Source organism: Lampris incognitus, chromosome 6 (genome assembly GCF_029633865.1).
Source record: "Lampris incognitus isolate fLamInc1 chromosome 6, fLamInc1.hap2, whole genome shotgun sequence".
NCBI classification, from domain to species: Eukaryota; Metazoa; Chordata; class Actinopteri; order Lampriformes; family Lampridae; genus Lampris; species Lampris incognitus.
This window is the reverse complement of record NC_079216.1, coordinates 15,031,452-15,054,717: the sequence shown is the minus strand read 5'-3', so window position 1 is coordinate 15,054,717 and position 23,266 is coordinate 15,031,452. Positions and strand designations below refer to the sequence as shown.

General features: G+C 43.5%; 1 protein-coding gene across 1 annotated transcript in view; it reads right to left on the bottom strand.

Annotated features, from left to right (window-relative positions):
* Positions 1-397: 397 nt before the first annotated feature.
* ticrr (TopBP1-interacting, checkpoint, and replication regulator) overlaps positions 398-23,266 on the bottom strand; it is a 43,929-nt gene continuing 21,060 nt past the window's right edge. Inside the window, exons 13-22 of the mRNA XM_056282338.1 lie at positions 21,265-21,352; positions 20,789-20,858; positions 9,472-9,603; positions 7,300-7,390; positions 5,847-5,902; positions 5,153-5,436; positions 3,482-4,048; positions 1,810-3,328; positions 1,275-1,403; positions 398-1,019 (exon numbers count right to left, since the gene is read on the bottom strand). Of these exons, the coding sequence (XP_056138313.1) occupies positions 907-1,019; positions 1,275-1,403; positions 1,810-3,328; positions 3,482-4,048; positions 5,153-5,436; positions 5,847-5,902; positions 7,300-7,390; positions 9,472-9,603; positions 20,789-20,858; positions 21,265-21,352 (3,049 nt within the window). The 3' untranslated portion in view covers positions 398-906. The remainder of the gene's footprint in view (positions 1,020-1,274; positions 1,404-1,809; positions 3,329-3,481; positions 4,049-5,152; positions 5,437-5,846; positions 5,903-7,299; positions 7,391-9,471; positions 9,604-20,788; positions 20,859-21,264; positions 21,353-23,266) is intronic.

Genomic DNA, 23,266 nt, shown 5'->3' with positions numbered 1-23,266 from the left:
GCGGGTTCCTTCATCTCTTTTTTGGGTAATGCAGTATTTACAATGGGTGCCTGATACCGAACTTACGTCACAAAAGATTTGGGTGTGCGCAATAACTTTTACTTACACAAATTATTGTACACAAAGCATAATCATTATCCAATCCTAATTGAGGATAATCGAACTCTAAATCTATGATGCGCAAACATTTGCAACGCTGATCTTTGGACAGGAGTGACTTTGGTGCGAGACGATCACAGTTGCCAGCTGATAAACTGGAGTTGTAAAGCAGGTGATATCAAAAACAAGAAAGTCATGTACTGTATGGTATAAGAAATTGAGTACTTCAAGAAATAAAATAATATCTGTAGGGGAATCTAAAAGATGTCAGCAGACTTATCTAAGAAAAATCCTTTTTATTTACAAAAGTCTTACACAATATACAACATATTTCATTTCACTAATCTTTCATTCCTAAAAGATTAAAAGATGCAATGCCCCACTGACAACATAATTTATGTGACATGTCACCAAAAAAACAAAAAAAAAACAAAACAAAAAAACAAAAAAAACAAAACAACTCAGATCAGCCAACTTAAAATTGTGAACACTTAAAATGTGAAGTGAAATTTTGCAGGGGGCTGTGGCCTGGTCTCAAAAACATCTTTAAAACTTGTCATCAAAAGCATGTGTTAAAATAGCAGAGGGTTTCCAATCAGGTCCTCACAGTACTGCTTGTTTTCTATTCTACTATGTAGTTAAGCAACTTTGCCTGTTGTGCCAGGTCTCCAAACACCCTTAGACAAGTAGAATACCAAGCAGAACAGCAATTATTAGATCCTTGAGGAGGTGGTCTGAAAACACTGCATTATAAAATATGACTCAGACAAGGACAGTTCTGCAGTGCCTGATGGAGTGTTGTATGATTTAGTGTATCAGCCTCTTCCTGCTGTAGGTCTTCCCTGTGGTGGGGTGTCTGGTAGATCGGCTGAAGGGAGAGAGCTCCACTTCAAACTCCATTCTCTCTGCTGCCGATTCTTCTGAAACATTCAACAGATAAATGGTAAAAAGATAGCTGGTAAAATCAGACTGTCAAGTAGAAATATTTTTTTAACTCCTCAGCCAGAATGTTTGCTGAGCAATCATCATCTAGGATTTATTTTCTTTGTTAAGCAATTTGGTTGGTGGCTGAAAAACCATACCATTCATCAGTGATCACATCCTGGTGAATACACATATTGATCAACAGAGAACATAAAAAATTTTAGACAAACCACAGGCTTTTAACACCGTACCTTTACATAGAGGGGTTCTCTTAGTAGCAGGGTCTGATTTGCCCTTGAATAACAAGGGTGACTGAGTGAGGGCAAAAATCCCACTTGCGGTTACTGGCTTCCTCACCTTGGAGTTGGGAGGAGTCTCCACTGTCAAACAAAAAAAGAAGAAAGACATGAACGCTGCCTTTCATAGACATAGGGCCCTGTGATGGACTGGCAGCCAGTCCAGGGTGTCTCCCCCGCCTGCCACCCAATGACTGTTGGGATAGGCTCCAGCATCCCACGACCTCAATTGGGATACGCGGCTTGGATAATGGATGGATGGATGATTGGATTATTGAAACTCGAGACAGACTGCTTGACTTTCAAATCAAGCGAGTTATTTTCACACAAGCAATATCAACTTGAGAAAAAAAACTAATTATTAGCTAAATATCATGATTCAGTATCTTAAAATAGGCCACTTAAAAAGTGACAATTTTGTATGAAAAACTCATAAAAAGAAAAAGTTAAAATATTTACTCTATCACAGCAAAAACAAATTATATCTTACTTGACTTGACATCTCTACTCCCAGCTGTACAGGGTAAGTCATCTTCAGCTACTTGATCAGCCCCATCAGCTTGCTGAGTAAGGATCTCAATATATTCCATGCCTCCAAGAGCAGAAGGAGGATAGTCAGTCACTCCTAGGCAAGGTGACTGCTTGGTGCCTTTGTCATTAGAGGGATCATCAGCGTCCTCAGTGTCCAGCAACCTGCTAACTCCAAGCTCCGCTTCTTCCAGTAGCTCCTCCTTCAAGTTGTGATACTTGCCTCCCACCACACTGGGCTTGGCTCTCTTTCTCCTTGGCCAGCTGTTGAGGTTGTCTGGGGTTGCCTTCCCTACACTCTGGGGTGAGGGTGTCAGTGAAATAGTATCAACCGTCGCCATTGGAGACATTGTTCCCGTAGGTGTGTGCGTAGGGGTGTAGGATTGGCAGATATAGGTTTGGATGCTTCCACTTTTGCCAGGTGTTGTCTTTGCTGGTGTGACATGGGTACAGAGTGAGGGTGACACACAGATGGGATCTCTGTGTTTCGAGCACCAAGGCAAGGGGCTATCCACGTGAGAGGGTTTCACAACCATAGTAGGGCTCGGAGCTCCTGATCTAGGACCACCATCAGTGGTCATATCACCAGGGTTATAAGAGTCGGTTCGTCTGAACTTCAGTTTTGGAAGTCCTGAAGTTTGCAGATCTAGTTCCACTTCGTACGTTAAAGGGTTCGGTGTGGCTGTGCCCCTTCGTTGACTAGGGGCTGCAGAACTCCTAGGGGTTGAAAATTGAGGTGGTTCGCTGCCATACCCCAAACGAGCAGCAGCCTCCCTTTGTTGGCGGTCAGGAGTCTGCCGGAAGCCATAGCTTCTTCCCAAGGGTACTTGGGATGGCAGAGCTGGTTTTGGAGAGGAACCCGTGAACTGGAAAACCTCTTTGGACTTTGAAGACTTCCTGGAAAAGCTGATGCTCATCTTGAGAGATCCACTATGCTGGCTCTTTACAATGGCAGCATCAGCAATGTCAATACTGACATCCTCAGTGGAAGCAGGGCTAAAATGGGATGAGTCAAGCTGAGGGGATTCTGTCTGAGATCCAGATTCAGTTTCTGAGGTGTGGTAAGATCCTGACAGTCGTTTCTGCTCCTGTCTACTGGACTGTGTCCTCTCTTTTACCATGGAGTTACTTGTCTCAGGAGAGACGGGGCTTGTGTTCTTTTTGGAAGGCTGTCCCTCCTCAGACTGGGACCTCAAGTTATGTCTGGTTCTACTTTGAGCACCTCGACCAGCCCTAGTTCTTGTTGGTGGTTTCTCTGAAGACTCGGGGGTCATTTCTGATGCATCTGAAGAAGTGTTACTTTTTAATGGAGTTAAAAATGGCTGACATGGGCACAAGTAATTTAAGTCTTTGACAGGAGTTCTTCCAGATCGAGTAATCATTTGGTGAGATGGACTCTTAATGCAGCTCTTAGCTGGTGTTCTACAGTTTGGTTTGGGTCTGGTAAGATCTAATGGTGGTGTGGATTGCAGAGAAGTTTCCTGAAGAGTACCAGCAGTTCTATCAGTTTGGACATCTTTTCCATGCAAGTTCAACTTGTTATGATGCATTTCAGAGGCGTTTTGACAATAATTTTTTTCCTGTTTTACCATTTTATCATTTAACCTTTTTTCACAAGTCCTATACAGAATTACCTGAGGATATATGTTAGGCATTCCCTGAGATTTTTTTTCTGGAGTTTTAACTCTATCCATCTTGCTGCTGGGACTTCTGAAAGGGCTATCTAACTTGTTGGGGCTTTTCAAAAATCTCGGCGAGCTTCGTGTTGAAACATGAGGTGACTCTGGCACCTTGAAAGTTGTGTCACTCTCTGCCGCTCTTGGTTTCTGAGGCGAAGGTGACCAAGATACACTCTTCCTGGGAGTTCTAAAACTTGGGCTCCTGGATAGGTGTAATCCGGAAGGGGACCGGCACCCTCTCAAAGCCTTTACTGGGGTTCTGAGAATACCTTTCAGTGGGCTCTTCAAAGGGCTGTCCTTCAGAGGTGTGCCAGTCCTTCTGTTTGGAGATCTGAAGGGGTTGTCACTGAGCGATACGCCATCTTGACCAGAGGTCTCTTGCACGGGGCTCTCTGTCTCAGAGATCCCCCGTGCCCTGTAAGATTTTGGGGTCTTGGGTGTTTTTAGTGTCTGAGGCATCGTGGTACCACGGCCAGGCCTTCCATGTTTACCAGGTGAATTTGGTGGGGTTTTATTTGGACTCTAAAAGAAGAGACAGAGAAAAGAGTCATCTAATTTAATCAAGCTGTTAAACTAAAAGCAAAGATATATGTATTAGTGTTTAACTTTGATAAGCCCCCTTTTCTGAAGTTTTTCTTTTTCCTTACTGAAGCATTAAGTTTGAGTAAGAAGGGATAATTCAGAATTTTCAATGAAAGGGTTTGTCATGAAATGTTAGCTTTTTTCTTCTTTTTTTAAAATTTCTCCCCAGTTGTACTTAGCCAATTAGCCTGTTTTCCAAGCCATCCCGGTCACTGCTCCACCCCCTCTGCCAATCCAGGGAGGGCTGCAGACTACCACATGCTTCCTCCGATACATGTGGAGTCGCCAGCCTGACAATTTTTCACTTGACGGTGAGGAGTTTCGCCAGGGGTATGTAGCGTGTGGGAGGATCCCGCCATTACCCCCAGTTACCCCTCCCCCCCGAGCAGGCACCCCGACCAACCAGAGGAGGCGTTAGTGCAGTGACCAGGACCCATATCCACATCCGGCTTCCCACCTGCAGACACAACCAACTGTGTCTATAGGGACGCCTGACCAAGCGGGAGGTAAGACGGGGATTCGAACTGGCAATCCTTGTGCTGGTAGGCAATGGAATCGACCACTACGCTACCCAGACGCCGGAAATGTTAGCTTTTTGACCACCCAAAATGCACCTTTGGCCTCAGTTGCAGGATATTAAAAATGAAATTATATTCCTCATTTCATTTTTAACATGTGCCTGCACATTGCTTTCATGACAATAAACTGAATTGAATTGAATATTGGAGAGCTGGTAGCATTTGTTGGCAAAGCATTGGAGAGGTACTCTGTAGACCATTTCTAAAAGTAAATTCTTTGTCATTTTACACAGAAAATGATGTTGAAAAAAGCTGTTAGGATAGTGCTACAGATTTACCACTTATTTATTTTCAATAACTTTTTTTTAAATCTGCTTGAAAAAATTATTTTCAATAAAGTCTGTTTTATAGACAGGAAAGCCAAAGACAGTGTTATTTTAAATTTTAAAAACAACACCCACAACAAAAAAGACTTCATCGCATTGACTTTTAAGGTGTCAGTTTAATGAGTAAAATAAATACTTACCTCAAAGACATCAGCATCTGTTGACAACTGTCTCCTATTGGACCTGGTAGCATAAGACTGGGAGGAAGTGGAAGGACGTCCAGGGGACTGAGCAGCTCCAAAAAGCAGACGCATAGGGGACCTGACCCTTTTCAAATTAACTCCATCCAGTTTACTATCACTAAGAGGAAGCTGGGATGCAGAGACAGCCCTGTCCAGGTTGCGGGAATGAGATAGGGAGCTTGAGTAGAAGGTAGTGGAGTGTCTTCTGGCAAACTTCTTTATCCTGGAGCTGCTCCTTAGGTCTGTTATAAAAAAAAGAGCAATGGACAGTAAAAGAATAAGCTACCAGAACCAATCAAAACATATTTCAAAAGTTCAACAACAATGACATGCGTGAGGTTGTCTGTGCTAATTGACATATCGCCAACTTTCTTCTTTCTTGAATGTAATGGCAGCAAACATAAGAACAGCAAATGTAAGGATATTTTTGTCAAAAAATAATGCCTACAAACTTACTAATAGAAATATGTGTATGTCTCTAACATTGACAAGTTTTTCCATGTTCAATTACATTTCACCGACCAACGACGATTCCACTTTGAATACTAATACTCATCAATAAAAAATTTAAATCCAAACCAGTCAAGGGTTACAGTTAGCAGACAATTTGTATGGGGGAACACCCTTTATGAGTGTGGAGTCAATCAAATACCTTCTGCAGGCTTCACTGGTGACTCCTCAATGATACAATCCTCTGCTGGGGTAGATCTGCAAAAATTTGTTAACATAATTTAAAACTCCCAGAAAAGTTGAATCAATTCATCTGGACACAAGGGTTAGTGGAAGACACGTTTCATCACTCATCTAAGTGACTTCATCAGTCTCAGCAGACTGCAGGTATCCCCAACTTTACCAACAGTACAGTTGCAGAACGACCGAAACTGGCAATCTAACATCGGATTCATTTGCAAGTTGCCGTGACCTTTAATGAAATGAAAGCCAAATGGCTTTCATTTCATTAGGTTACAAGGAAATTTGTTTTCTGCATTCAACCCATCCTATTGTATAGGAGCAGTACAGGGACCAACTCGTTCTTTTTCCTATTGCCTTGGTCCGCGGCACAGACAGGAGTATTAACCCTAACACGCATGTCTTTTTGATGGTGGGAAGAAACCGGAGCACCTGGAGTAAACACACAGACACGAGGAGAACATGCAAACTCCATACAGCAAGGACCTGGGATGGCCTGGGGTTCGAACCCCAGGACCTTCTTGTTGTGAAGCACAAGTACTAACCACTGGGCCACCATGCCATAAATAGTTACAATGGCCATGGGTACTATTCACAGAGGACTGGGGAATAGTTGCAATCACAGCAATGTAAGATGGCAACAAACGTACTCTTAACCCCCCTTCTCGGTTCAAGGATAGCCATTTTCTTTTCTCATGGATGAGGCCATCTATGTGAAGTAAGAGGATTGCCGTGAGTTGTACATCAAGGAAACAGAACCAACTCTGGCGAAGCAGAAGGCACAACACAAGAAGAGCTACAACAACCCAGAAAAACTACCTCGTCAGGCCAGGACTCTGCGATCTACACCCACCAACATTCCCATGGCCACTCTTACAAGGATGCACGTCCTCGATAGGGAGGAACGTTGATTTGAACAGTGAGTCAAAGAGGCCATCTACTGAAAAGGGACCAACCATCCCTGAACCAAGGAGGGGGGCTAAGAGTACAATCTGTCGCCATCTTACATTGCTGTGATTACAGTTATTCCCTAATCCTCTGTGAATAGTGCATGTGGCCATTGTTACTCTAATTAATGGTCATGGCAAGATGCATATGAAACCAGCGTTAGATCACCGGTTTCGGTCGTTATGCAACTACAGTTTATAAGGTTGGGGATATCTGCAGTCAGTTGAGACTCATGAAGTCAATTAAATGAGTGATCGAACATTTCTCCCATCAAACTTTGTGTCCAGTTGAACTGACTCAACTTTTCTGGGACTGTACACCTGGATTATTGAGCATGCATCAAGACATAATTTATAATTGTTAATCACTGCTACTAATATCAGGGTCAAAAATGTATCTTACAGTAAGGAACCAAAAAAGAGACAGTATTATCAATATTTGGCACGTTGCCAATCAGTGAGCCATACCTTCCCATTTTCTGCCTGTACAAGAGATGACGGGACATCTGTTTGTGCAGGGGTGTCTCTGCCACTTTCTTTGTCAGGAGTTTATGGCGATCTAAATAGGAAAGATATCCTTGTTACGCTGAATTGCAAAAAGCATTAACAATGGATTCAACCAAGGTTGGGTATCAAAAGAAGACACCAACCAAAAACTTTTTTTGCTGGTTCTCTAGTTAACCCTTCTGTTGTCTGCGGGTCAAAAAATGACTCATAACAGTGTTTAACAGCAGAGAAAAGACACTAAATGATCTTTTTTTAACCTGAAATTTTATGACTTTCCTAAAGTGACCTCAACATTAGAAAAAGTGAAACACTATTTTTGTTCATATTTCCATGAAAGCTGTACACCACTACGATACGAAGATTGTCTTAGGGTCACGTTTGACCTGAAAGTTAAAATCAGGTTTATAAACAGGTGTTTGGATCAGGTAAATGATCTTTCAACCTGACATTTGATGACTTTTCCTAGAGTGACCCCAACATTAGAAAAAGTGAAGCATTGTTTTTTTTCATGTTTCCATGAAAGCTGTACACCACTAGGGTACTAAGATTGTGTTAGGGTCATGGCTGACCCTAAGACAAAACTACTTCCTGCATATTTCTGCTACTTTCTTAGGCTATACAAGTGCTATCTCTTGCTAAATAGTTATTTTTTACATCTATGCAGTACCTTAAGCAACAATAATAATGATAATAATAATAAACCTCTACTTTAGTAAAGAAAACAAGTATGACAGGTGTGTTGTAATAACCAAATCTCCTTGATCCCACCTTCTCCCTTGAGCCACATATCTGCCAAATGGTCAAATCCTCCTTCTACCAACTTCACAACATTTAGAAAATAAGACCCTCTCTCACACGCCCTGCTGCTGAGATACTGATCCATGCCTTCATCTCCTCCCGCCTTGATTATACTGCAACTCACTCTTCTATTGAATCAGTGCTAGCTCTAACAAGAGACTCAAATTGGTCCAGAACACATCCGCCCGACTTTTAACTTTCACCAAATCCTGGCACCACATCACCCCAGTCCTAAAAGACCTCCACTGGCTACCCATCTCCCACTGGATCGATTACAAAATCCTGATTCGTACTTAAAAAGCCCCTCACAAACTGGCTCCCCCATACCTCACCGACCTCATCTCCCCCTACCAACTCTCTCGGTCCCTCAGATCCACCTCAGCCTCCCTTCTCTCTACCCCCAGGTCCAACCTCCGCGGCTTCGGTGACCAAGCCTTCTCCAGGGCAGCTCCCAGGCTCTGGAACTCACTCCCACAAATCATTAGAGACCAAGAATCCCTCCCACTCTTCCAGTCCCGTCTCAAGACACACCTCTTCTCCATTGCCTTCTCGTGCCCCTCCATCTTCTCATCCATCCCTAATCTGAGGCAGACTAAGGACTGAGCGCTCGACCTGCTGCCCCTCCTCTTCGAACTCCCTCCCCAAGCACATCAGACACTGCTGCGATCTTCCCACATTCAAGTCATTAATCAGGACTCACCTCTTCAGACTTTATCTGTGATTTATGATGTTTGTTTTTCTTGCCCTTTTGTATCTGTCTAAGTCGGAGACTACTGCTGGTGTCGTGTGTGGCTGCCGCTTCTCCCTCTCGTAGCCCCCCTTCCCATCCACTCCTGTATGTCTGTGTTATGTTTATCTGTTGTCTTGTTTCACCCCGTTTATTGTAAAGTGACTTTAAGTGCCAGAAAAGCGCTATATGTTTAATTTATTATTATTATTAATAAAAACGAGTGGTGTCCACTGATTAAATGCAATCTTTCGGCACTGTGAAGAAGGAGAACCCTGATAGTCACCAAGTTTGTGATGAACGACAGGTTGTTTCTTCGTGCAAAATAGTTTTGGGGTTTAAAATTAAATTAAGTTGCTTTAATTTAGAAGTTTAATGAAGGCAGGTCATAAATGACCCTTAAGACAAGGGCTAGGTTTGTCAACTCAGTTAACCATTCTGGCAGGCAACTAACCAGTGTCCTCAGGTCACATACTGCTCTAAAGATCTAGTTAGCTGGTACAATAGTGAAAATGGCGGATGTTGGGATTTATAACCCATGTCCTATGGAAGAATAGTTCATTTCCAGATTTTGATAGAACACTTCTCTACATCAAACAAATCCTAACCTTCAGACTCCTGGCAGCGTTTGCGCTTCAGTTCCTCCACAGCAGACACAGAGCGGCTTCTGGGCAGCTTGACTCTCTTTGAAGGGGAGACCATCTCCTGGTTAAACAGGTTCCTCCTCACCTTGGTCACCTCTGTGGACATTTAGCACATAATTAGGACTCAAGCATGAAAAAATAAAGTTTGGATCTTTGACACAAAGTAGTATAAGTCACTCACAAGCAGGTATATCAATGCATGAACATTAGCATGGTCACTGATTCCCTTAGTTGGAGATCTGGCTGCTTCTTGCGGTCAGCAGCTTGTCAGAGAAAAATGAACGGCTGTGAACAGGGTCAGTAAACAAAAATTTCAAGGAACAACGCAACACAAAAAAAGGTTTTGACCATCCACAGCAGTATACAATGTCTCATATATTACCAATGCGTTTTCCCCTCAAAAACTGACACCATGTCTTGGAACTATATTATATGTTTGAGAACACTAGTGTATAGTACATTAGTGATATACAGGTGTTCCCTTCTCCTGGTTTGCCACCTTGCCGTGGTGAAGCTTGTGTGTACTAATGATCCCAAGAACTATGCCGTCCGGAGCTTGGCTCCTCGTAGGGTCACCCAAGGCGGATAGGTCAAGGAGGAGGTTCTAGATGAAGTGCAATCCAACAAAGACCTCAACGGCGAAAGATGTATCCAGGTCACAATGGCAGCAAAGGCGGATGAAGGCTGCAACAGAGGGTGGTCCCCATTGTCTTGGTTTTCCATGTCATTGGACTCTGGCCACCCCCTGCCAAGGACCATGTGGGAGCCGCAGGCACATCAGCCACTTCATGTAAAAAGTTGTCACACGCAGGCGTCCCTCCCATTATGCGGCTCCAGGATCGGCCTCCTGAGGACCCAGACGAAGGACGGTCATACTCTACCCCGAGTGACCGCTGATGATGATGACTGGTGTTCCTCAACAAACAAAATAGTTCCTACATATAGCATTAGTCTATGAGGACAAAGAGCACTGGTAATACATGAAATATGTACTCTGTTGTGAATGGTAAAAGCCTTTATTTATATGTTGTATTGTTTCTTCATGTTTGCGTTAGCTGATCCAGTTCACTACCATTCACGTTTTTCTGAAAAGCAGCATACTTGTTGCGACAAGTAGCCAGATCTCTGACCACAAGACTCACTGGACCATGGCAATGTCCATGCATTGGTGTACTACTAGTGAGAAAATCAAACCATCTTGAGTCAAAAAACCTAAACTATCCTTTTAAGGTAACACTATTTTTTGTTTCCCATAAATTTGAAGGCCTCAGAGTTTACTGATAATATATATCATATTGAATAACTACAAAGGCATTGCAGAAATTTTATTAGCCTACTGGTCTTTGAGGAAATCAATTCAGTATGGTTGGATTTTATTTTAGTGATCAAAAGAAAGAAAGCCACTTTTTTCATCATTTTATAGGTTACAATGTTCTCTGCATTTAACCCATCCTATTACAAAGGAGCAGTGGGCAGCTGCAGCACTCGGGGACCAAGTCCAATTTTTTTCCTGTTGCCTTGGTCAGAGGCACAGACAGGAGTATTAACCCTAACCATGCATGTCTTTTTGATGGTGGGAGGAAACTGAAGCACCCGGACGAAACCCATGCAGACATGGGGAGAACATGCAAACTCCACACAAAAAGGACCTGGGATGACCTGGGGTTTGAACCCAGGACCTTCTTGCTTTAAGGCAATAGTGCTAACCACTGGACCACTTTGCTGCCTGCAAGTAATAACAAAATCACTTAGAAAAAAAAATGAGGCTGCTGTACTGCACAGCAAAAAGTGCTTTCATAAAACAAAGACGTATTGAATAAAGTCTACTTTCACTGAAGTGTGAAGGTTAGGTTTTAGTGTCCTCTATGAATAAACTTAATTGAGGACTTTATTCACAATTATGGGGTAGATAACATTTGACTTTTGAGAAAAAGTGGAGAAAGTACCAGTAGAACCAATCTGGACAAAAACCACTCTGAATCATTGCTACACACTATTAAAGGACACCTATCGCTCTGTCCCCTGTGCAGCTCTGGGCCTCTCTGATCACTGTCTGATTCATTTGATCCCAACCTACAGGCAGAAACTAAAATCTGCAAAGCCTGTGGTTAAAACTTTGCGGAAATGGACCAATGAGTCAAAACTGGAGCTCCAGGCCTGCCTTGACTGCAATGACTGGAGTGTTTTTGAGGCTGCATCTACAGACCTGGACGAACTTTCTGACACCGTGACATCTTACATCAGCTTTTGTGAAGACGTGTGTGCCCACCAAAATCTTCTGGACCTTTAACAACAATAAGCCCTGGTTCTCAGCTAAACTCAGGCAGCTTCGTAGGGCCAAAGAGAAAGCCTACAGGGGTAGAGATATGATCCAGCATAACAAAGCCAGAAATACACTCAAAAAGGAGATCGGAGTGGCAAAAAGGCATTACTCTGCAAAGTTGAAAAACAGGTTTTCTGCCAACAACCCATCATCAGTCTGAAGCAGTTTGAAAGACATTACCAACTACAGGAGATCATCCCCCCACACTGCAGGGAACCACCAACTGGCTGACAACATAAACGGGTTTTACTGCAGGTTTGAAAAGCAAATGTTCAAACCCCTCACCCTCTCCAGCCATAATACACAACCAACTGTACTCCCTTCCAGCCACTCTCCCCTCCCCACCAAACCCTCACCTGCACTTAGGATCTGTGTTGGGAACGTGAACCAGCTCTTCCAGAGACAGAAGACCAGGAAGGCACTGGGCCCGGATGGCGTGTCACCCTCCTGTCTTACCTAAAGTCTGTGCTGACCAGCTGGCCCCCATTTTCACACTGATCTTCAACAAATCACTAGAGCCGTGTGAAGCCCCCTCCTGCTTCAAGAGCTCCACTATCATCCCGGTCCCCAAGAAACCCCGTATCACAGGATTAAATGACTACATGACCATTTAATGTCTGTGGTCATGAAATCCTTCGAGAAACTGGTGCTGGCTCACCTTAAGGAAATCTTAGGTCTCCTGCTCAACCCCCTGCAGTTTGCCGACCGAGCAAACAGGTCAGTGGATGATGCAGTCAACATGAGATTGCACTACATCTTCCAACACCTCGAATCTCCAGGGACATAGGCAAGGGTCCTTTATGGACTTCAGCTTGGTGTTCAACACCATCATCCCAGATATCCTCTACTCCAAACTCACCCAGCTCACTGTACCAGCCCTCATCTACCAGTGGATTAAAAACTTCCTGACAGACCAAAGGCAGCTGGTGAGGCTGGGAAAAAAAACAAAAAAACAATCACATCCAGCACCTGGTCAATCAGTACTGGTGCCCCCCAGGGATGTGTGCTCTCCCCTCTACTCTTCTCCCTCTACACAAATGACTGCACCTCAGGTGACCCATCTGTTAAACTCCTGCAGTTTGTGGATGACACAATCATCTAAAACTAGAGTTACAATGGCCATGTGTACTATTCACTATGGCCATTGTAACTCTAGTTAATGGTCACGCCCATATTTGCATATAAAACTGATCACTGGTTTTGGTTGTTATGCAACTGTATGTGTTTATAAGGGTGGGAATACTTGCAGTCAGTTTAGACCGAAGAGGTCACTTAGATGAGTGATGAAATGTACAGTGCATCCGGAAAGTATTTACACCCCTTCACTTTCCCCACATTTTGTTGTGTTACAGCTTTATTCCAAAATGGATTAAATTCCTTTTTTTTCTCATCAATCTACACACAATACCCCATAATGATAAAGTAAAAATAAAAAACTGAAATATTGCATGTACATAAGCATTCACACCCTTTGCTATGACACTCAAAATTGAGCTCAGGTTCATCCTGTTTCCACTGATAATCCTTGAGATGTTTCTACATCTTGATTGGAGTGTACCTCTAGTAAATTCAATTGATTGGACATGATTTGGAAAGGCACACACCTGTCTATATAAGGGCCACTGTTGACAGTGCATGTCAGAGCAGAAACCAAGCCATGAAGTCAAAGGAATTGTCTGTGTACCTCCGAAACAGGATTGTATCAAGACGCAGATCTGGGGAAGGGTACACAAAAAATTCTACAGCTTTGAAGGTCCCGAAGAGCACAGTGATCTCCATCATTCGTAAATGGAAAAAGTTTGGATCCACCAGGACTCTTCCTAGAGCTGGCCGCCCAGCCAAACTGAGCAATCGGGGGAGAAGGGCCTTGGTCAGGGAGGTGACCAAGAACCCGATGGTCAGAGCTCCAGCATTCCTCTGTGGAGATGGGAGACCCGTCCAGAAGGACACCCATCTCTGCAGCACTCCACCAATCAGGCCTTTATGGTAGAGTGGCCGGACGGAAGCCTCTGTTCAGTAAAAGGCACATGACAGCCCGCTTGGAGTTGGCCAGAAAGCACCCAAAGGACTCTCAGACCATGAGAAACAAGATTCTCTGGTCTGATGAAACCAAGATTGAACTCTCTGGCCTGAATGCCAAACATCACGTCTGGAGGAAACCAGGCAGCTCTCATCACCTTGCTAATACCATCCCTACAGTGAAGCATGGTGGTGGCAGCATCATGCTGTGGGGATGTTTTTCAGCGGCAGGAACTGGGAGACTAGTCAGGATCGAGGGAAAGATGAATGGAGCAAAGTACAGAGAGATCCTTGATGAAAACCTGCTCCAGAACGCTCAGGACCTCAGACTGGGCCGAAGGTTTACCTTTCAACACGACAATGTGACCCTAAGCACACAGCCAAGACAACGAAGGAGTGGCTTCGGGACAAGTCTGTGAATGTCCTTGAGTGGCCCAGCCAGAGCCCAGACTTGAACATCTCTGGAAAGACCTGAAAATAGCTGTGCGGAGACGCTCCCCATCTAACCTTACAGAGCTCGAGAGAATGGGAGAAATACCCCGAATATAGGTATGCCAAGCTTGTAGCTTCATACCCAAGAAAACTTGAGGCTGTAATCGCTGCCAAGGGTGCCTCAACCAAGTACTGAGTAAAGGGTGTGAATACTTATGTACATGCAAATTTTCAGTTTTTTATTTTTAATAAATTTGCAAAAATTTCCACAAAACCCTTTTCGCTTTGTCATTATGGGGTATTGTATGTAGATTGATAAGAAAAAAAAAAGGAATTTAATCAATTTTGGAATAAGGCTGTAACATAACAAAATGTGGGGGAAGTGAAGTGGTGTGAATACTTTCCGGATGCACTGTATCTGTCAGCAAATGTTGTATCCAGATGAACTGATTAAACTTTTTGATTTTCTTACTTGGATTATTGAGCATGCATAAAGACATGTCTCCAGGACAGCATGGACGAAGAAATCAGCTGCCAGATATGCAAACAATGTGTGGGATGGGACAGAGGATGTTTGGCTCCTGTTCAAGAGCATGCCAACCATGCTGAAAAGAATATGAAAGCCAAAAGCTACTTTTTTCGACATTGTATCTTACAAAGAATTGTATTCTTACAATTAATTGGTTCTCTGCATTTAGACCATCCTATTGTATAGGAGCACTGGGCAGCTGCAGTGCCCGGGAACTAACTCCAGTTCTTACTTCCATTGGCTTGGTCAGGGGCACAAGCAGGAGAATTAACCCTAACATGCATGTCTTTGTGATAGTGGGAGGAAACCGAAGCACCTGGAGGAAACCCACACAGACACGGGGAGAACATGCAAACGCCACACAGAAAGGACCTGGTATGGCCTGGGGTTCAAACTTAGGACCTTCTTGCTGTGAGGCAACAGTGCTAACCACTGGGCCACCGTGCCGCCCCAGAATATGAAACTCTTAAGAGACAAAAGCACAACGAGCTAAAGCTTGATTAATTGACAAGCTTCAAAAAGCACAGCCGGCACAGCTCCAGACTGAGCGGAGTATTAACAGAGGCAGAGGGAGAAGCAGAGGGTGCGGTGGCCCCCCTTGGAGCAGAGGTCGAGCTCCGAGTAGAGCACATCCACAAAGCAGGCTCTCGAAATGAGGGGTGTTGAAACTGTGGGGCCCTTGAACATTGGGCAAAAGACCGTGTCAAACCAAGAAAGAAACGGGGACCCACTGGACGCATATGCGGTGTACACCGAAGATGAAGCATAACTGGCAGCGGGGATAGGGTAGATTCCAGAGTCTGGTGAATGCCCCCCCGACATCTCACACACACACACACACAACAGCAAAGACGCATTCAACATGACAAAAATAAGCAGATTTGAGGTTTTACCCAAAATGATTTTAGAAGTGGCAGGGAAAAAGAAAACACTCTTTCTGTTACGTATCACGAATGAAGACCAGAGGCCAGTGTAGCGAAACCCAAAAGGACAGGCTGACAACAAAGCCCGAGGATAACCCGAAGCGCGATTTAATGCAGGGAAGAAAAACAAACAACACTGCCACAGGGGATAATGACAGGTGAGTCTCAGGTGGGCGTTGTTGAGACGATGTGCGCCTGACTTCCAAGTCCGAATCCGTAGAACGAGGGGTTGTCCGAGGAAGTCCAGGTCCGAGATCCAGGAAGTCAAGTCCGAATAGGAGGGGTCCAGGTAGAGAGACACGGAGGGAGATTGCTGGAGAGGTTCGGGGGGAAAACGTGAAGGTCGCTGGGGGCGAGGGAGAAACGGGGAGCCGTGGAAATCGCGGAGGGAGAGTCCTGGGGGGGAAATAAGAGAGACACGAATATAGACACTGGGAATAAATGGAATAGCAAGAGGGCAAGGAACGCTGTAGGGCTTGTCAGAGCTTTACCGCAGGGTTCAGTACGTTGAAGCACGGAGAGACGTTCTGGGAGGCTTCTTGTAGAGGGCTGCCTGATTGCCGCAGGTATGCCTGATAGATGATGGCAAACACCTGGTGCAGTGCAGCGCTCGTCTCCTCAGAGCGCGAGCTGAGCGCTCGGATGTTTCCGGCACATCCGAGCTGGGGGAGTGGCTTGAACGTGCCAGGGGGCAGTTCGGGGCGGTGTAACCACAAAACTTTCCTCTTTTCTGAATGTTTCCCTGTAAATATGTTAGCTAGAGATTTAATGTGTATGTTGGGCTTGATATTGCATTGCACAGAAGAAGGCATTAAAGTCACTAGAGCACTGAAGTCCAATATTTCGCCCGCGGGCTGGCCGACACCAACCCATTGGCACTAACGCACCTGTCATTGCATGTGAAATAAAGTGCGTGCTGGTCTACTTTATTTTGACCTCACCCTACATCGTACGCTTGACCTATGCTGTACAGTGCACATAGATAGATGTTAAGACGTACTCCGCGCTCTCTACGGTCCTTGACTTGACAGAGCCACTCACCAGCTAAGTCACAGTCTTATACCAAGAACACGGCCTGCACGAAAAAGTGCAAATACGACCAGGGAAACCGTCAGTTCAAATCTGACTGGACTGATCAGTTTTGTTTTATTTTACTGGACCACGCCAATGCTAAACTGACATGCTTGATGTGCATGCAGATGGCAGCTGTCTGCAAAGTAGATACACCATACATGCTTCCACGTCAACATACATGCTTCCAGTTTTAATGCCAACTACCCTACAAAATCAGATCACCACAAACAAAAAATGGCAAATATGATAACATACAAGCAGTCAGTTTCTATCATCTGTAAATCAACATCGGCATAAGAGAGTGCAACAGCTGCATCATTCCTTGTTTCATGAAACCTTGCAAAAGCTAAGAAGCCATTTGCTGGTGCTGAGTTGATTAAAACGTGTGCAAAAGATATGGTTGGCAAAGTTTTATGTCATGATGAGAAAAACAAGCTAGCGGTTGCGTAGCTATTAAAGCAGGTGCCATTTTTGGCTAACACGGCAACAAGAAGAGTAGAACTTTTAGCAGAGGAGTGTTTTTCCTATCTACTCACCAATTCAAAGAAAGCAGAAGTCATATTACTAGCCATAGACTCGTCCTGTGACCGAACCAATATAGAACAGCAACCGGTATTCACAAGATTTTTTTGATGGGTAGACCTTTCGGGAAAAGCTACTTTGTTTCCTCTGCTTGGGCGCGCAACTGGGGAAATCATCTTTAACGAATTAACAGTTATTTGAGAAGAATGGCTTGGATGTGAGCAAAATTGCTAAGTAGGCTTGATGCTGTTAACCCCGCGCTCTTAGCATTTCATTGCATTATTTACAAATCAGTGTTGTGCGCTAAACTGTGTGGGGAAATGAAAGAGGAGATGGATACTGTGACAAGACTGGTGGATTTTGTTTGCGAGTTCTAGTCTGCAACATTGCCTTTTCAGAGCATTGCTGGAAGAAATGTCTGTAGCTGACGCTGGTAAGACCAGTATATACGTGTGACAACACCAGAAGCCAATATGTGTGATAATTTGATATTTTAGGATTCCATTTTGATGCAATTACCTTACATCTTGTTTACTGTAATTTTGGGTACTTTGTGAGTTAAACTTATTATGTTACCTTTTGTTACAGTAAAAACTTGTTCGTGAACAAGATCCCGAGATACTTGAAATCCTTCACTTGAGGCAACAACTCATCCCCAACTCAGAAGAAGCAATCCACCATTTTCCGGTAGAGAACCATGGCCTCAGACTTGGAGGTGCCGACTCTCATCCCGGCCATTTCACACTCAGCTGCAAACCACCCCAGTGTGTGCTGGAGGTTGCGTTCTGATGAAGCCAACAAAACCACATCATCTGCGAAGAGCAGAGATGCAATTCTGAGGTTCCCAAAATGGACACACTCCTCACCTTGGCAACGCCTTGAGATCCTGTCCATGAATATCACAAACAGAATCGGAGACAAGGAGTCCGACACCCAACGTGTTTGACTTTGTGCCGAGAATGTGGACACAGCTCTCACTTGGGTTATACAAAGACCCGGAGGGGTGAGGGTAGGATGAAGTGGGAAATTGACAGGCGGATTGGTGCAGCACCAGCAATAATGCAGACGTTGTACCGGACCGTTGTGGTGAAGAGGGAGCTGAGCCGGAAGGCAAAGCTCTCAATTTATCAGTCAATCTCTGTTCCAACCCTCACCTATGGTCATGAGCTTTGGGTAGCGACTGAAAAGGTGAGATCGCAGATACAAGCGGCTGAAATTATTTTCCTCTGTAGGGTGTCTGGGCTCAGCCTTAGAGATAGGGTGAGGAGCTCAGACATCCAGAGGCAGCTCAGAGTAGAGCCGCTGCTCCTTCGCGTCGAAAGGAGCCAGCTGAGGTGGTTCGGGCATCTGATTAGGATGCCTCCTGGGCGCATTCCTTTGGAGGTTTACCGGGCACGGCCAACTGGGAAGAGAGCCCAGGGTAGACCCAGAACTTGCTGGAGGGACTACATGCCCAATTTCGCCTGGGAACGCCTTGGGCTCCCCCAAGAGGAGCTAGAGGGTGTTGCTGGGGACAGGAACATCTGGAGTGCCCTACTTAGCTTGCTGCCACTGCGACCCTACCCCGGAGAAGCGGCTGAAGACGAATGAATGAATGAAAAAACTTGTTCATCATCAAGAATGTAAGTCACATGACCTGGAAGTTCTGGGCAACATTCAGAAAAGGCGAGGAAAATACCAGACGAAAACAGTGAACTTTTATGCTCCTGTCTGTTATTCTACTGCTGGTCTACCAGGCAAACACGGTAATTATTAAGTTACCTTATTAAGTATTGTTATACTTTGTTTTGTAAGAAAGTGAAAGAGAGGGTATTCTTATCTTTCTTGTTTTTGAGCTTTGTGCTTGAAATTATTTTATTTTGTGTTCTAGTTTTCACTGTGCTTCATGATACTACAAGGAATGGACTGCATTTATATAGCGCTTTTCTAGTCTACCAACCACTCAAAATGCTTTTCAATGGATGCCTCACATTAACACACTGACGGCGGAGGCTGCCATGCAAGGTGCCAACCTGCTCATCAGGAGCAGTTAGGGGTTCAGTGTCTTAAAGGAACGATAAATGAAGAAGTGGACATCAGTAAGAAGCATGGACTCTTTATGACCAGTGTAGTTACAATGTCAGCAGAACACAAGGATCTGGCTTGTAACCAATCTGCATGTGTGTGTTATCTTCCTTTTATTGTTTCACCATTCAATCACTGATCAAGATTACTGGGGATTAATGTTATGTTTTTAGATGAATTTTGAACATTCACATAGATTTCTCCCAAATGTCAACTCTGGGTTTTCCAGAATGTGTTTGCTCAGATTTAGTGTAGATAACTTCGAGTCTTTCACTCATTTCTAGTCAAGTGTGGGGTGAGATGTTTGGCTTGAGAAGACATGGGATAACTGTGACTTCTGTCTGACTAGTGACTTTATATGGAGTGTGTTGATGTAAATCTAATGCAAATCAGTTGGTTTACAACTGACAGACAGGCCTCACAGTTGTTTTGTGTGAGGTAAGATGTTCCCTAGGATGTATAGCCATTGTCATGTTTTCATTTGATGTTTTATTTGGGCGATTTTGTTGTTGATTAAAATTAATGAAAAGGGAGGATTGTGAAGGCAATTTGTCTGCCATATAATCAAATATGATTGTTTGCTTACTTTTAATCTTTGACCATGTTTAATTTTAGTCTATATTACTTAGATGCTTAAAGTTCATATGTAACAGAAAAAAAGATAGTGTTATAAAGCGTCTTCTTCTTGTGAACAAATAAAGGCCTATAGTTAACTGTTAGCTGATTGGAGACGAATGTATGAGAAACTCACTGAGTGTAGCAAAGTCTGTACACAGTAATTGGAGAAATGGTATTAGGTGGGATGTGAGCAGGAATACAAGAGATGAGAAGAACAGATAACTGCCCTATAAGAGAGACTGTACTGATCGGCACGTACTTGCTTTGTGCGTCGGTTCATCAGCATATTAAAGTGTAAGAGATTTTTTTTGCCTCGCTTCTTATTTGTTGTCAGAGAGGAATTAAATAATTGCCATGAAATCTTGAAGGATTCTGAAGAAATCAGAAGTGAAATCAGAAGCTCTATAGCAGCATTCTGCTAGGATCCATTTAACAATACAGTTTTGTTTAACAAAACTAGGAGTGACAGCAATAAAGCAACTAAGCAGGAACTGGAAAAACACTTAGAATAGGTGGGTATAAATGGAGAGCTGAAATGTTAGAACTGCCCTCAGATATTCCACCGGTGAAAGTGAAGGACAGCCAAGTCAATGTTAACTCTCCAAAGTAGAGGAAATTACAAAAGGCAGCAAGGTGTGCTAGGAATACACTTCAAGATCTTGTAGATGACTGAGGTATTGAAATTGTTATTTAAAAATACATACCAGCAACCTGCCTGTAATACATTGATCATTTTTTAGTAAACAGATTTTAAAACAGAGGTCACACAGGATGTACCTTGTGCTGTTTGCTTCTGAGGTACCTCCACAACTGGTTTCTCCAAAGCGACACACATTTTAGGTCTGGTCTGTTAAGAACATAAAAATTGCGTTTAGGCACTGTTCAAATTAACATGATTTAACAGCTGACCCAGGTGAGATGGCATTTACACATACTTTTCCCTAATTGATTTATCTTATATAGGTCCCAGATGGGTGAGGTAGGGTTAACTATGGATGAGTGTGTTATGAACTTTAGACCACCACTTTAGACCAGTAACTGTCAGCCATAAGGAAAAGTAGACTGGCTTTCAAGTGACAACACTATCCAAATACCTTTTGAGCAGTAAACTCTATTCACGGGGTATGTCACGCAGGTTTAAAACCAATGACAAGAATTACTTTATATTTACTATTTGACATGGGTATAATCATAAATCAATATATACTTGGAACAAAACTAGAAGTTTTAACAAATGACTTTGGTCAACTCACAGCTCTGGTAGTCTTTTTCGGCATCTCTATTTGGCGTAGACTCTGCGACGATTCAGTCATACTTCGATGACGAGTCAGCATTCCACTCCTAAAACACATATAAAGGGATTATAAACACTTGAGAATGCTAAACATCGATAATAGAAGGGCATCTTACATGTTTAGCAGAATGAAAGCTGCAATATGCAATGTTATTGATATTAACAGTGAACTAGAAAAGTGCAGTTTCTTGGGGCCCGCGGTGGTGTAGCAGTCTAAGCATCGGCTTTGTGTCGATGCAGTTGCCTACTGGGGACTTGGGTTCCCGCCCCGGTCTCGTCAGATCTGACTATGGCCGGACTCGATGAAGCAGCAATCATTGGCAACGCTGTCTTCGGGAGGGGGGCGGAGTCGGCTTGTGTTCATCACATGAATGCGTCTCTGTGTGTGTCGGAAAAAACAGTGGTTCGGCCTGGAGTCGCCTTGTCACGAAAGTGGGGAGGCGTCTCCTTCGAGACTGCCGGCCGGAGAGATGCAGTTGGCGAACGCATGCAGTACGAGGGTGGGTGTTTGAATTAAAATAGGGATCGATTGGCCACTAAATTGGGAGAAAAAAAGGGAAAAATCAGAAATAAAATTTTAAAAAGAAAAGTGCAGTTTCTGGGGAAACCCTGTGGGCTAGCTGAAAGCTGAAATCGTTTGTCGAGCATTGCTGAAAAACGCTGAAATCTGAGCTGAATAAGCTGAAAAGGCTGATATGCATTGCACTGCTTTACTGAAAATCTTGCAACCTAAATTATAGTAGTGGCAGATTTGGAAGCTGAATTCAGCACCTAAAGAAGCTGAAAATGAAATCTTAACTGCATTCACTGAAAAAAACTGAAATGCATTGCATTGCTGAAAAAAATTGGAAGCTGAAACATGATCACCTACTGGCAGAATTGGGAGCTGAAGTGCATTCCCAAAGGAAAAACACCTTGGAATCTAAAGAGCTGAGGACTTAAATGTTTTTGCCTGAAGAAGCTGAAAGGCCGAATGATCCAAACAAGCATGTTCCAATAAAAAATAGAATAAATACATGAAAGAGGAAAACAAAAACATACGTTAAATTACAAGCAGTTGATTTGAAAATTTGTATATAACCTGAAACTCACTGAAAGGGGATGAACAGTTTAAGGTAAGGAGTTTTACATTGTGTAAGTGCATCATAAATGGTTAGAAAAGAAATCCAAACAATAGTTTTTCAGTTGTATATTCCAATTTTCAGAACAGCTGACTTTGACTGCATATAACAGTGCAAATTACTGACATTAGGTGAGTGCCAAAGGAGTAGGTAAGGAGTAAAAATGGTTGTAGTGTTGGGTATAGTGTAAACACAGGCGTTAGAAAGTAGTTTCACCAATTGTATTTGTTAAGTACTGTTCTCATGCTTTACCATGTATTACACACACACACACACACACACACACCTGCAACCAACAACGTAGACTTGACTGGGTAAGAATGTTACTTGAGTGATACTGACATGAAAATCTGAAAATTCCTATTGATAGGCTATGTTCCAAGTTGGAATGTGACCACAGAGAAATTCAGTGGCCAAAACAGTGCGTCTGCGACCACTTGAGAGAGATCTGTGATTGACTGTAGATGGTGTCCAATTACAAATTGTGCTGGTGGATACGTAGATACCAGTCAATTTGCATATATAGGGTGTGTCCGTAGCGCGATGCTATAAAACCACGGAGAAGCGGTTCTTTCACCCCCTCCTGCTAGCTACTTGGCCCGAGTTTGGGCTATTTTGCCGAGACTTTATTATCAATCTTGCTATGACATATTGCTATCAATCTTTCTATCTATCTATCTATTTATCTAAATATCTATCATCTGTCTATCTAAGTTATTTGTATCACCGAATCCTCCTATTTGAAACTGTAATCCTCGCAGAGGATCTCCCTCTTGCTCTCGCTATCCGACATTTTTTGTAAATGACAAGTGACGAGCAGTACCGAGCCCCACCCATCCA